Genomic DNA, 14,654 nt, shown 5'->3' with positions numbered 1-14,654 from the left:
CAGCGCGATCCATTCAATTACCCGAGCACACATGATTGGCCGACTAAAGTTCCCAGCTGTCTGGAACGCAACCCCAGCGTACGTCGTAGCCGATTTCGCTTCCGACCAGAAGGATATCGGGCAACGACCCCGACGCCATGACACAATGTTGCCTGCGGTGAAACATTTAGTGGGACTCGAGAGCATCACAGATCAGTCCGGTGATCGCAGATGACGAATCTCGAGTCCATTCTGGCGACTGCCTCGTGGTCTGATGGTTGGAAAGTCGGCCCGTGGGAGCTAGAGGATAATGACAGGATTTGGGCGTCGACTATTGACGCCTCTGGCGCCATCGCATTGCGGATGTGGCCCCCTTTAGGGATGGCAGCGGAATGTATCAGCCCGTGTTCCAGTTTTCGGGTTTCTCGGAGCCTCGTTCAGCATCCCATTGGCTCTGAAACGCACGATCCTCTCAAAAGTTCGCATATACGGTCCCACCATAGCATCGGCCGAGCTTCACATTTGGCTTCCGTGGGGCCATCTCCACACGGATCCAGAATTGTAGGGCCCAACTGACTCGCCAATCTCGTAGGGTGCCTCTCGATCTTCTCCCAGGGGCAATCCTCCCATCTACGAAGGTTAGGTTGACATGTTGATCACGTTGATGTGTGAATTCGATCGTGCGGTTGACATGCCACGTGTTGTCCCTCAGTTGTCCGCTTGAGTTGATCTTATGTGGCAGCTTTGCTTCAACCGTCGTCAGCCGTGCCTTCATCCAGACTCTGATTGACATACGTTGCTGTCTTGAAAATTGTCGAGGAGGGATCGATGACTGCCCAACTGCTCCCCGATGTGCTGGGGCTGGCAGTTGGAGTCCTCATCTACTCTATATTCTCCCTCAGCTTGGGCCTGCTCACGGCATGGCTTGTTTGGGTACATCGTGAAGGAACTAGTTGTAAGTGACATCCCTCATCTCTTTGCATGATCCAGCCTGGTATTAATTTGATCAGACGTGTTCCTCTTAGCCATCTTCACGGTGGTCGGGGGCGTAGCTTCAATTGCTCAGCAAATACATACCATCGTCGATTGGAGGGATATCAAGCTTGAGCAACATCGTCACACCGTTGCAAATGTTGGGAATCCAGTAGTCGCGCTCGCCAGTGGCTCAGTAGACCTGGACCTGGCACTCTTTTACATCCGTACGTGGATCAGCTCGTGCTTACATTGTGATACTAATACCTAGTCACAGAGTTTACTTGCTATGGTATCGAGGCACTGCTCATCTTCTTCTGGTGTGCGGTTTTGCTCCAGTCTGTTTTTCAGCTCCGGATTTTGGAAAACAGCCTCCGATATTCCAACGCTGTAGCCAAAGCATCAGCAATATTTTTCCCCGTCCTTATGGTTTGTCTGCTGCAAATCAAGGCCCTTCAGAACAACACAATTGGCTTCTTCGTCATTGCGAATCTCTGCAGTACGTTCCCGTTCCATTTTAGTAGTGTGAAGCCGTCAGCCTAACAATGAAGCAGTGTCAGTTGGTCTATTGGGAGGTGCCATCATGCTACTAAGCATCCTAGGCCGGTACATCTACACCAGGCGCGCCCTCATTTCCTTCCAATTTAAATACGGCAAATCTTCTACCAGGTCTGGTGCGCAATCACGAGCTTCGACTGCTGGTGGAGTTCAGGCTCGACAAAAAATTTACGACAGATGGCTTATCTTGCGACTTGCTATCGGCTTTGTGGCCTTGGGGTAAGTTCATGCAGCGTGGAAAGTTCCAAGAAATGTACTCACAGGTTGTCAACATAGGATATTCCAACTAGTTACTATTATGACCGAGGTGGTTGCCCAGGCCAAGAACAACCGCAGTCACCTCAGCGATTCTGCGGACCTGAGTCTAGCACAGGCCAGATCCGATTTCACTTTATTCTTGCCGGGCGCGACGCCACCATTGGTGACATTTGTTGTATTTGGTACAACGCGACCTTTCCGGCAGTACATGTGGGCTCACTTCGTGCCCGGTTGCTTTAAGCGGAGAGAGGATCCGCAAACACCGAAGAATTTACATGGGACAGATCACACCCAAAGTTCGCGGACACATGAAGTGTATGTATACAGTCCGAACAATAATGACGGACATGATGGAGCGAGTAGCTCGGGGTCTGCAATGATGTTGTCGGACTTGGCTCATGGACGGATAGACGACGATGCCGTGCCTATCTTGGAGGGTTCGACCCCCGAGGACGTTGGTGGCAGAGGTCCCCGTGCAGTTTAGGGCTACTTTGAGAAGCTGGATATAATGTTACTTTTTATCAATAATGAACAGCAATGTTTTGGTACTCAAACGTAAATATTTAGCTCCAGCAATAGAGAGGCTGCGAGCAACATCGCACTGGTAGAGCGAAACGCACCCACAAAGCTTGTACTTCACGTCAAAAGCTGGCAGCACCTTGAGGGTCAGATACGCTAGCCTGACCAATAACTATAGAAGATAAAATGTGCAATTCAGCCACACAGACCCATGAATCATAGACTTCGAGTGAAAGAAGCTCAATTCGTACATTCGAGGCAGCAACGTCAACTACAGGGTAGGCCGCTCACACAGGACCATCTGCTGACTCAGCATTGGCCTGGTCAACTGTGATTGGCCTACCGTGACTTCAATCCGCGACCCATCCCTTCAAACCACCGAGCTCAACGGATGAGGACAGCTTGAGGACGACAACAAACAATCGCATTTTATCGATATTAAAGGCTGGCTGAACTGCGCAAATATTACCAAGAACGCAGCGACTAGAATCGACCTAGGCTCTTGTCTGGCCTATTCCCCTGGTTAACCACCTTGAAATCCCACCCCGTGCGTGGCGCGTTGAGCCAGGCGTGAGAAGGCTGGGGCAAGACGGCAACGCTGGGAGCAGCCCGAATGAGCGTCAATCACGGAGAGCCATTTTGCATGACCAGCCTGGAGTAATTCGACTAGCCAGCTCCGCGCTCTCTCAACACGCAGGAGTCAACTGATTCACGTCCATCGCGCTGTCGGGCCGCGTTTGACGCCTCTCTCCACATTGAGCCCGGGCCTTCTGAGCTCACCTCGCGATCCTTAGAATCCGCCATCACAACCAAACCACCCCGAAGCCCGTAACCGCTAGTCGGTCACCGCCATCCGGTCACCATGGCGGACATGAGGGAATTCGACGTTATCCGGGTAGCCAGAAGCGATGGTTCGGACACTGGCCCAGGATATTGGCCGATGACCGCACCAGCCCCTGCTACCTCGATGAAGAAGACAGCTAAGGACGCCATCGCAGCGGAAAAGGCGCCGAGGACAAAACCGCAAATGGTCCGGCTAGCCGAGGACGACCCTAGGTTCGTCGAGTGGAGGGTTAAGCTGGGCATCTTGCTGAAACAGGAGCTCTGCCCAAACCCCGATGGTAAGCTGAGCTTGGGGTGAGTTGATATCATGGAACTAACAAGACTGGCAGAAGGGAACTCATGGTATGTCCAGTTTCCGCGAGGATACTGGCTGTACGAAAAATCGAAACACCTTTGGGTTTCTGGTTACCCACTAAAGGCCAAGCTCTTCAAGAGCCCTCAAGAGTTCGCCGTCCACCTGATATGGTTGCTCTCCACTTCCATGGACTACCGGGACTGCTGCTGTGCGCACTGCAATGCGGGAAATCTGGCCAAAGGAGCCGCCGCCATGGAGGATACTCTCATCATCACTCATGAGGCACCGAAGCCCGAGAAGATGCCTCCCAAGGTCACGCCAGTCCCGCTGCCCCAGATACCTGGACAGCCGCTGCTTAAGCATTCCGTTGCCGTTCCACGTTCGACATCGGCACAGTCAACCCCGGTGGTAACAGCCCAGAACTCACCGGTGCCTGCTGTAACTAAACCCAAGGTGCAAACCCTGCCACCCCAATCTCTACCACCCGTCCAACCACCCGTCCAACCTTCACCTCAACCATTACCTCAGGCTCAGGCCCAAGCCCCGCCCCCGCAGTCTCAAGCACCTCCCCAGCTTCAATCTCAACCTCAAATACAAACGCAGCCTCAGCCTCAGGCCCAACCCCAAGTGGCCCCGCAGCCCCAGGTTCAACTACAACCTCACCAGCAGCAACAACAAGCACAACCCCAGCCTCAACCGCAACCACAAATCACCCAATGGGCTCTCAAGTCTTCCCTCATGTTCCGTGCGGGAGAGCTGGTTTGGTATCAGAACGGAACTACCTGGCGTCTCGGCATGATTGCTGCCTCTGCTAATGGCAATCATGAGCTCATGCCCATCGGACACGGCGTAGTTCAACAACAGAACGTCAACAAGCTTGATGGCGACATGCGACCATTCCACGCCTTTACAGTTCCCCCAGTCGCTATTCCTGACCTAAAGGAGAAGATATTCGATGAGATTCCCTGGGAAGGCATGTTCCGAGCCCCAGGGAACGACGGAAACAAGCGGGAATTGATTACCCTCGATGCCTCCAAGATGGCCGCTGCCAAGATCGACTACTCCTATTCGCTCTGGACCCAATTATCTGAGGATCCCAACGCTAAGACTGTTACATACTACGGATGTTTCTTCGGAGCCGAACGGGTTGAGATCGGAGATACCCTCCGCCTGAGGTCACTTCCTGCCGAGTTCAACGTTCCAGCTGAGACTGGCGTCTTGGGTCTACGATTTATCTTCACGACCAAGGACTTCCCTGGCGGCGTGTTCTTCCGTGGACACATCTATCAGCCCGTAAAGGGAGATGCCGACCCCCCGAACGTCGTTGCTGAAGAGCACCTGCCCATTGCCCTGAGGGATGAAAGCCAGTGGCGCAACTCGACAAGTCCCGGCAAGCGCTGGCGCTGGGCCCTTGTCAAGGAGAATGTCGTGTTCAAGGAGCAATCGATTAGAGGTCGATTCTACCCCATCCACCGACTGATGCCCATTCTCAACCCCGATGGCTTCCGGCAGGCCGTCGCCCAGGGCCAGACCGACGAACAATACGCGCACCTTAACAACCGTATGGATGGGTCTGGGAGGTACCTGGGCCGCAAGTCAAATCGTCTGAACGCCCTCGGTGCCTCAGTACCCCACACAGCGAGATTTGCGATGGAACCCTATGTAAGGGAGGAGGCTCCTAAGGACCCGGGGGCGCAAAAGGAATAGTCACACGGAGATCAGGGTTTTCTTTTTCTTCTTTGGCCCTCATGCATAACACCTACACAGTATGTAGACGCGTGTACGGCCTGAGCTCTGGTTGGACAGGTGATAAGCGAAGGATCGGTGTGCGGTACAGAACCGTGTAGTTGGGAACTAGTCTAACGTTATTAGATGGATAAGACGCATACGCATGTTTGTGTCGAAAGTATGTAGCGCCTTAACGAGCATGTCTACAAGACTGGTTCCTAGTTCTCCAGTCTCTCCTGACCGAGTAAGCTTCTATAGTAGCACTCACCGCCAACGTCGAAGGTGTCCCTTGAAATATCGTCTCAAACAATCTCATATCGTGCCACACTCAGCTTTTGCAAACAAACCCAAACCCGAACCATGTGAGCGCCATCAAAGCCATACTCATACTCACCGCCTCCTGAAGGAAAATGAGACATTCCCAAGTCTGTCCGGCCTCTCGTTACCAACCTCGTAAACGCAATACCCACACCCTCTGTTCCCTTTTTCCTGCAGCCATTTCCAAAAAAGGCTGTCTCCCCTCCCAATCATCATCAAAAAGCAAGTCGGCGCCGTTTACGATGTAACGTCGGCCACGGCAAAAGCAACCACGTCGGTCATTTTCCCACGTAAGGGTTAAAAAAAAGGAAATGGCCTGCGGGGCCCCTTCCCCCCGTTTACAATGAGACATGTCGAAACGAATTGGCTCGTTACCGCTGGTCTGGTAACATCCGCGTGGTGGTGTGCAGCTGACCATCTGTCTCAGAGCTGCTCCGCTCCGCTCCGCTCCGGTTCCGTTGCGGGTCGCGGGATTGGGTGTGGGGTGACGTGGTTGGCGTGGTATGCGATGGGAAGAGGGCCTCAAAAGGGGAAGAAGGAGGAGGAGGACGCGGGGACCTTTGCAAACGGGTCAGAGTGGCGGGCGAATCGAGAAGGGTGCAAAGCCGTGGCGTGGATGCGGGTTTGCTCCGGAGAAGGGGGCAATATGATATGTGAGCTTCGAATCCCGGGTGAGGCAATACATTGGTTGATCACTTGGGCTTCGGGACGTACCACCCGTAAGGCTCAAACATGTGCTTTTGTGTGAGATTCAGGACGTCGTAGAACACATGCTTTGGATTCTAAGCAACGTATGAGAGGAATTACAATCCCATGTATATCAGCTCCTACGACACAAGCATTATTGTAATACCGGATTAATTGAGCGCCAAGGTAAGCTACAGCCCTGTGTCGACTGCTACTACTACGAGGCCGAAAGCTGCACATTGCATGCCTGTGGGTTGCAGATTTACAAAGCGATGACATAGGAGGCGGCACTGATGGAGACAAAGCCAAAACAAGTCAAGGGCGAGAAGAGAGGTGTGGATATAGTTCCCCAAGGTAGGGAATAGTGAGTTCGTTATTTTGACGTCAGGCTCGTAATGAGGATGCGAGACAATGTCCCAAAGATTTTCATGTGAGAGAAGGTAAAAACACCATCTCTCGCTGTCGCTAAAAAGTTCCATTAACCATCCAGCCCGCTTATATGGTCTCGTCTCCAGTTTTGCGCCGCCTTCTCCGTCCGACGTCGATGTGAGCTCCAAAACACGAATCCAGGCGTCTCGTCCCCAAGGCCATCCAACTGATACGCCGAAAGCGTCCTTTTCTCGTCTTTTTGCCCAAGTCTCGCACAACACTCTTCGTAAAATGCGTGGTAAATGACCGATGAATACACAGGAATCGTTAGATGGCGCTTGGATAATCCAGATCGTGATGTCGTATGTGTGTAGAAAACAGTTCCAACCTCTAGCTTATGGAAACAAATAGTCTTCGTGGGGTGATGCTCGTCTTGGGCGTGTCGTGTCGTGCCGGGATGTGTGGTGCATGTACCAAAGTGCGGAGATGCCAGGCGAACGGATGGTCGAACAGAAGAAGAAAGGACTGCGGATGGCGGATGATTTTTCGACTCATCGGGATGGGCCATAAATCTTCCAGCAACCGCCACCTCGCGCTCGCCGTCCTGATGTGGTAGTAAAAAAGACCAAAGAAAACAACCGCTTCGCTCCTCGTCCCCTAACTCCCGTGACTCGCCTGGGAGTCTAAAGTAGCCCCGGGCTCATCGAGGCGTCATGCAACTTTGAGGTTTTCGAGCCGAGCGTGAAGCTTCTTCAATATCTCCGGGTCGGGTTCCGGCTCTACCTTGCGAGGCAGAACACGGGGAGATTCATCGTTCTTCTCTAGGTCACATTTCTTGCATTTGGTGCCGTTTTCGGCGCCACTCGGGAAGATGGTCTTGCAGCTCTTACACTCATAATGGGGTATGCTGCTAGGGCCAAACTCATCTCCAGGATAACCAAAAGGATACTTGTCCTTCTTGGGTCTGTAAAGCTAGTTAGAACACGGCTTCGATAAAATACAGAGTAGGAAAGAAAATAAACAGGGGTGACGTACGGGTCTCGGGGACAATCCGTGCAGCGAACGTGTCCGCACTTCTCGCATGTCTTGTTACCGGAAATATAGAGCGTCTGGCATTCGTGGCAAGTTCGTCGGACTCGTTGACGGGGCTTCTTGTGAACAAGGTCCTGACCACCAGTCTTGCTGGGCCGGGTAAGGACAATCTTCTTGTCTTCATAGGCGTAAGAGTAGTCGGGAATAATCGGGGCGTTCTCCTTGTTGGCCTTGATAATAGCAGCCCGTCTCTCGCGGCTGGCGATGATTTCGGCCTCGGTGCGCTTGGGAGGGTAACGGGTGCACTTGGTGCAACGGGCGTGTTGGCAGTTGGGGCATTCCTTGGCGGAGGAGAAGGTCGCACTGCACTTATGGCAGGTTCGTCGGACGCGCATGCGGATGGGCTTATCCATGCGGAGAACAGTGTCGTCGGGGGATCCGGTCTGCAGCTCGGAGAGCTTGATGTCGAGGCCGTAACGCTCACCCAGCTTCTTGGCGCGCTCCTCAAACAGCTGACTGCGAGTGAGCTTAGACACGCCCTCCATGGTCTCGTACTTGGCGCGGGCTTCTTCAGCCTTGGTCTTAGGGGCGGGTTCGCTGCGAGCAAGTTAGTTATTGAGAGCCGATATTGGGTTTAGGAAGCCCAAAGTCAAACAGCCATCATCGTCAACGACAAAACATGGGTAGTGCCGACGGAAATACCCGCATGGCGATGGTTTCAATAGGAAGAAAAAGGCATACCTCTTGACGACTGGCTCCGGCTTGGGAGCAGGAGTGCTCTTGGAAGCGATGGTCGACAAACGCTTGGAGGAACTCTCGCCGCTTCGCTTTAGGACGGTCTTGACGCGGGAAAGGACCTTGCCAAGGCCCTTCTTCTCCTTCTCCTCCTTAGGGACAGAAGCCCCTGGCTGTGCTGGGGAGCTCATAATGGCGACGGTCGGGTGATTGGTCGTAGTCGACTAGATCCGGCGATCACGGTTTGTTGACGTCGACTGGTGGTCGAAGTCGAGATTGAACGAGAACGGAGTCGGAACTTGCGTGAAAAACGAATCGAATTAATAAAAGTCCTTGCCTAAGACATACGGCGACTCAGATTTCGCCAGGCGTGGTTTTCGAGACGGTCGTGGATGTCGGGGTGTCTTAGGGCAGCTAGCCAGCGGGCGTTGGCCGGGGATTTACAGTGGTTGGTCAGGCCGAGCGAGAGCGACACTCAGCAGAGGCGGAATATCAGGCAACGGCGACGGTCAATCGAGAATCGTCGACGAAGGGCTAGGGTATGGTAGATTGTGGTTTACCCAAAGGCTCAAATAGTTGCTCCCATGATACAGTGGATCGGGATGGATGGAGGTGGAGGTAGAAGAAGGGGAGGAGAAGAGGAGAGCGAGAGCAGGCGAGGCGGGAGCGGGCAGGGAGGACTACTTACCTAGAGGTGCAGGTGTCCCGCTGTGGACGATCTAGCTGGGCCACCCGGGGACTGACTCTGCACTACGGCTACGTACTGCACAGCGTAGGATGCGCTGCTGCAGGACGTGGACCGGCTGTGTGGGTGAGCCCAGAGCGGTGGTATTAGTGGAAACCAGCGGCCCGGCGCTACGACGAACAGAGGGCGCGGAGCGAATGGCAGGGGCCCAGGCCGCCCAGGACCAGCGCGTACCCAATGCCTGGTGACAGCCGTACGACAGTGACCCAGCGAGCCCTCCAGCAAGGCCCCAGTGGGCGGCAGAGCCAAGCAGGTTTGCGCGGGCTTGGCCAGGCTAGCCCGGGGCTCTGGGGACGGGAAGGGAATGGCGTCGGGTCGGGGTGTGTAGCGAGTGGTGTGTTTTGTGTGTGGCCTGGTTGCTTTGGCGGCGGACTTGGGGGCTTGGGGCTGGTAGGCGTGGCAGACCGGGCTGGCTTGGCTTCCTGCTAAGGACCACGTCGACTTCAGTTACGTCTGCTGGGGAGCTGGCGATTCTCGGAGAGGGGGTGAGGATGCGAGGAGGGGGCGTGGCTGCGTGGATGCGTGGTTGCGTTGAGGGTCGTGGTCCCGAGGGTCGCGAGGAGCCCCTGCACGCAATCGCGGGAGGAGAGAACAAGTGGGTGTTGGAGTTCCATTCCTTGGGATCGCAAGCCCAGTGGTCAGTCGCCAGGACGAACGCTCCCGGGGCTACGGCGCCAGTTGTCAGCGAGATGCCAGCTTGCGAACCAGCGACCCGGCGACCTTGGGCACCAGGTGGGGAGTGGGGCGGAAGACTGGCTTCTATGGGCTGACCCCTGTCGCCTTCCACCCAGATCCGTCCTCCCAACCTGCTCGTCGTCCTCTCCCGGTGGGTTTTGGGTGACATGGGTCGGTAAGTTCTGGGGTGGTGGGTGGTGGTGGTGGATGCTGGTGTGGATGTTGGTGGTGTGCCCGGTGTGGAGAAGGGACGCCGGGATTGGGGTTCAGAACAGGCCCGAAGCCCTGGGAAGAGGCCCGGGCGAACATGGGCCATGGACCACTGATCGATCCTCCATGGAACATGGGAGGGACATGGCGCCTGTCTCTCCACTGTGCTGGGAACAAAACACCACGGCCGCCTGCGCTTGTGCTGCACGCACTGCTGTCGGCCGCCCTGCAGCGGCTGCGGTGGTCATGTCTTGGATTTTTGGTCTTCCCCTCCTCGGGGATCCTCTCCGTGGCGTCGACCTGTGCAATGCGGGCGGCTGCAGCGTGATCAGACCTGGCGTCGACGCGGCGCTTCCGAACCTACGACTCGCACGCTGCCGTTGCCATGTTCCCAGCAGTCTGGCTCCCGCAGAGCGAGTGGAGGCCCCAGACCTCCGGAGCCACGGCGCAAAGAGCAGGATGAGGGGGGAATGTGGCTAGATGTCTATTCTCGGCATGGTGTTCGCCTCAGCGATGCCGTCTCGTCTCGTCTCGCCCGTTCGTGAATCGTGCACTTCGTCCGGAGCATTCGTACCTGAAAGCAAGCCGGCAGCCTCTTTTCTCTTTCTCGGTCATCGTGTGCGCGGCAAGTACAGTGCGTCATACACTGCGTCATACACTGTCCGCGGTGCTAACCATAACACCGAGACTCTCCTCCCCTCCCTGCATCCCACATCCTGGCAATCAAAGCATCCGCCTCCGTTGTGCCCGGCGAGTTGGAACCTCCCGCGAAACCCACTGATATCGGTGGAGCCTCGGTGCAAACGGGCATGAATTGAATTACTACACAAAGTTTGGGCCTTCCGTCCAAGTCCGGATCGCCCGCTTGTTTTCTCATCATCGCCTCGGCCTCCGTGGACTGCGCAAGCTTATCTAAGAGTGCCATACCTCCATCTCGCAATCTGGCTCGCGCCCCTGCTCTCGAAGGCGTCACGCCTCGAGGGCTCGTCGGGTTGCGCTCCCGTTAGTGGAAGAAACAGGTGCGAAGTCAACGAATTGTCCGCGGCCCTGGTCCCTTTATCCCCGCATGCTTCCAAGCCCAAATCAATCCATCCATGGCTTGGTCAACACCAAATGTCGCTTGTCAGCCCGAGGTGTTCGCTCTCACTATTGTCTTCATGTGTCAACCCATACCAAGGGAACCTACTACGTAGTACCTACGGCGCCTCACATGCGGTCGTGCAAAGGACCCGTTAGCTCGTTTTCGCTCCCGACAGCATGGGCCAGTGAACAGACCATGTCTTCACTCGCTAACCTTCACCTCAGACACCACAACAGATTTATCTCTTCACCTACAGCATACCCCTCCCCCCATCAGTCCACAGAATCCACCGCTCAAACCGCCAAGCTGCCAATCAAACCGATGAGCGCCAAACAGATCCCGGGTGGCAATGAGATGCGACACTCAAACATACCACACACACCTCACTGACGAAGGAGGACGTCATTAGTTCTACGAAGTCAATTCGTTGAGCTCGCTTCACGCCCACTGATGGCGCAGAGTAGGGTGGTAAGCACCATGTTCATTTCTCTTGGGCGATTAATCATCCTAATCGACCGTCCCGTCACCAGCCTCTCATCTCGGGGAGCAGGTGCCTGGGACCGGGAAATACGTGCCGTCCTACAGTGCAAGGAAGGTTTCCTTCAAACCGAATTGCTCATTACGGTATGAAACATCGACAGTAAGCAAAATAACAAGAATAAAACTTTCAACACCACAATCGCCATATCAGAGCCGACAAGTGCGACTCGTCCTTGCTTCATCCGCATACCGAGCATGGTGATCGCAACCACAACCGGGCCATGTGGCCCAGATGCTACCCTTTCGTCACGCACCCAGGCCACCACTTGGCTCTGACGAGGGTAGCTCCAAGCTGCATTGTCCCTGGTACCATGCCGTGGTCTCACATAGCACCCCTGGGGCTGTTTGGCTAGGGTTCTGTCTGTGGTTACCATGTACTATGCGCTGTACTACGTAGTGGCTCCAGCGTCAAGGGTCGAACGTTGGGAAGAAAGAAGCAACGAAAAACCCTGATTGGCGGTTCGTATCTGGGCCTGATGCCGTCCATCTCGGGATTCTGCACCTAGGGTTGACGAACCGATGGGCACTCTACCAGCATCCTCCCAATCTATTATAAGCCGTGTGTCATGGCTACCGGTGTGTTGGAGCCGGTGCTCGCGCTGGCGCTGGCGCTGGTGCTGGTGTTGGCGCTGGCGTTGGCGTTGGCGCTGGCTCGGTACCAGCAGCGCACCAGCAGCGCACCAGTACACAGAAATACTATCTCCCAAAAAGAAACGACCTAGGGAGAGCCTAATCCATCTTTAAAGGGACCTTCTCCGCACCAAGAACGACCCAAGGCACGGCCGGTGGGCGATGGCTCCATGCAACATTCCAGTCGGCTGAGAGTCGGTTGCCCACCAGTGCCAATGCCTTGCTGGAAACAGAAGGTTGGGTGGTGCGGCAATCGTCCCGAGCGCACTGTGCTTTGGACACGCCCCGTCCCGAGATGCTTGGGGAGATGCTTGGGGAGGGCGAATCCGAAATCGTATGTGTGGGCATGTGTGCGTCACTCTTGCACATACGAGCTTGTTCGGCCGACGACCGCTGCACCGTCTATCGCCGTCTCGGTTGCTGTTTGCTGTTTGCCCCCAGTTCGCCCCGGGACACCCTCGCCTCTTCCGTTGGCCCTTCTCCACGACACATGGGCACACAGGCATGTGTTGGGAGATTTGGGGGGCCATTTTGCTGCATGGCATGACTTGCGTTACTACGTAGTACGCCTCCACTCCAGAGGCAGCGCCCATGAGCTGATTTTGAGTCTCGTCCGTCCTGCAGATACCCGCTGTCGCTTCGACGACTGTGCCAACCTGGTGGATCGTCCCGTTTGCCCATCCTCTCATTGGAGCCGGACGGGTAATATTAGCACTGGAGGATCGCCCGCGGAAGGGCCAGCGGCCCCGTTTCCACTTAAATGGAATTTCTCACAAGGGCAGGGCCCAATTCGCACAAAAACTTTCGAGCTAGCTACTCATGTAATGCAGCGTGAACCGTCCCAGCGGTACGTCCTGTGTCATGATATGGAGAATGGCATTTTGGGAGAGCGGGGTGGTCAGCGAGTTTGGGCGTCAAGTCGATCGCCCGTGAATCGACCCATCCGCGGTGCTAGAATCTTTGGGTCCTGGTCATCCTGTCCCCCAAAACCAGAAGGCCGTCAGGATTTGAGTACCACTGACGGGAATAACATGCTTTGTACGGGCACCTCGGCCGCCGTTCGACCGCGTCGTCATCAGCGTCTCCCGACCATCACCGCAAACCGCAAATCCTCCGCTCACGCCGTACCGTTCCAGCAACCTGGCTAAATTGGGCAGAAGCAGTTCAGCATGGCAGCAGCAGAGGCGCGACCAAATCCCGGTGAGCTGGTTCCCAAGGAACGGCCACGCCAGTCTGTCCAGTACCAGACCACAAGCCTCACCGCTTTTCGGCGCTGTGTGTCTTGAATCATCATTGACGCGGGATGAGCGGCGTTCCTAGGGGTTGACGCCTCGTTGGGTCCTTTTGACAGAAGCAAACTACCCCAATCGGTCTCATACATCGGTGCGCCTAATTCTGCTACCAAGTAAGCCAAGCAAGCCTCCCAGACGCTGGCTGGTTCACTTTGGCGAGCATGACCCCGGACTTCCCGCCCTTGTAGTGGCTGGCAGCGGTGTCAACGCCCGTTCCCCTCGGGCCAAATTGGGGTACGTACGAAGTAACTTCTTGCTATGGTGATACCTGTGTCGGGTGGCCAAGGCAAGGGCACACTGTAATCGAGATTACATGGCTCGACCTGGTGAAGAGATTGCAGAAGTCTCCGGGTCTCTCGGTCAAGCAAGCTTTGGCGCCGTTGAGATTCAGATGAGACCGTCTCCAGAATCGAAGACTAGCACTGACCGAATGTGGATTTCTAATGATGCCCAAATCAAGGAATGGCCAGGGAGTGTCCCCAGTTGGACAGGTGAAGTGTCCCTGTCAAGCCTCGGGTATTTTATTCCATCTCCCCTAATTAGCACCAATGCGAACAACTGACAGGGGGAGCCGGAGCTTTACATCGGAGTTGAACTGGAAGAGGCAGGAACTGCGGGATCTGACAGCGATACTGGTTAGCAACCGTTCCAAGGGTTGGGGCCTTCTAGTACGTACTACGTAGTAGTACGGAGTAGAGCCAATTCCGTTGTTCTCAACCCCGATCTCAATGCCGTCTGTTTAGCAGAACCGTAAATGAACACTTTCCGCCGCAGCCGAATGCACGGTTAAAGAGACACACGATACTGCCAATCACCATATCTCCCGGTTGTCGCATGGTGAGCTAAGAGAGCGCTATTATTGCTAGGGTGCTCTGTGAGTCTCTGGGTTCTGCTTGCTGCAGACGTACCAGGACAACGTGCAGGGTGACTTGTCACGCATCTGCAACTCGTGCTTCCCCGGCCCTAGCGGGGACCGACTGTTCTCAGTTATGCGTCACCGAATGATGCAGAAGGACAACCATGCACATCCGCGAGGGCCGGGATGGCCCCCCGCGTCCGGCCATTTGAGCAACGTAGCCATTTAGCCAGCGGAAGGACGCGTTAGTACGATGGGAAGAAAAAGAGAAGCCCAAGACAAGATGGATCGCTTTGGTGGGCTCCTTTTCCAAAGTGGCGCCGCGGGACGGG

General features: G+C 55.2%; 5 protein-coding genes across 5 annotated transcripts; 4 read left to right on the top strand and 1 right to left on the bottom strand.

Annotated features, from left to right (window-relative positions):
• Positions 1-807: 807 nt before the first annotated feature.
• BGZ61DRAFT_526648 (uncharacterized protein) lies at positions 808-2,251 on the top strand (the record flags this gene model as incomplete). The annotated part of the gene is made up of 5 exons (XM_046252993.1): positions 808-934; positions 990-1,178; positions 1,229-1,450; positions 1,506-1,728; positions 1,786-2,251. 5 exons carry the CDS (start codon positions 808-810, stop codon positions 2,249-2,251), a joined length of 1,227 nt encoding a protein of 408 aa, XP_046110378.1.
• An 897-nt stretch (positions 2,252-3,148) lies between these two features.
• Positions 3,149-5,131, top strand: BGZ61DRAFT_489519 (uncharacterized protein; the record flags this gene model as incomplete). Its single annotated transcript, XM_046250224.1, has 2 exons — positions 3,149-3,407; positions 3,459-5,131. 2 exons carry the CDS (start codon positions 3,149-3,151, stop codon positions 5,129-5,131), a joined length of 1,932 nt encoding a protein of 643 aa, XP_046110377.1.
• A 1,648-nt stretch (positions 5,132-6,779) lies between these two features.
• BGZ61DRAFT_81798 (uncharacterized protein) lies at positions 6,780-7,189 on the top strand. The gene has a single exon (XM_046257119.1). It carries the CDS (start codon positions 6,924-6,926, stop codon positions 7,140-7,142), a length of 219 nt encoding a protein of 72 aa, XP_046110376.1. The 5' UTR covers positions 6,780-6,923; the 3' UTR covers positions 7,143-7,189.
• Positions 7,190-7,237: 48 nt separating this feature from the next.
• BGZ61DRAFT_526646 (uncharacterized protein) lies at positions 7,238-8,484 on the bottom strand (the record flags this gene model as incomplete). The annotated part of the gene is made up of 3 exons (XM_046252992.1): positions 7,238-7,490; positions 7,562-8,155; positions 8,300-8,484. The coding sequence occupies 3 exons, from the start codon at positions 8,482-8,484 to the stop codon at positions 7,238-7,240; spliced, it is 1,032 nt and encodes a 343-aa protein (XP_046110375.1).
• Positions 8,485-12,110: 3,626 nt separating this feature from the next.
• Positions 12,111-13,550, top strand: BGZ61DRAFT_553051 (uncharacterized protein; the record flags this gene model as incomplete). The annotated part of the gene is made up of 2 exons (XM_046255544.1): positions 12,111-12,227; positions 12,291-13,550. 2 exons carry the CDS (start codon positions 12,111-12,113, stop codon positions 13,320-13,322), a joined length of 1,149 nt encoding a protein of 382 aa, XP_046110374.1. The 3' UTR covers positions 13,323-13,550.
• Positions 13,551-14,654: the final 1,104 nt, after the last annotated feature.

This window comes from Ilyonectria robusta (assembly GCF_021365365.1).
Source record: "Ilyonectria robusta strain PMI_751 chromosome Unknown BGZ61scaffold_2, whole genome shotgun sequence".
NCBI lineage: Eukaryota > Fungi > Ascomycota > Sordariomycetes > Hypocreales > Nectriaceae > Ilyonectria > Ilyonectria robusta.
This window is presented reverse-complemented; position numbering and strand designations above follow the sequence as displayed.

Coding starts and splice junctions, on each gene's coding strand:
- BGZ61DRAFT_81798 (XM_046257119.1), top strand. CDS start 6,924: ATGGAAACAAATAGTCTTCGTGGGGTGATGCTCGTCTTGGGCGTGTCG.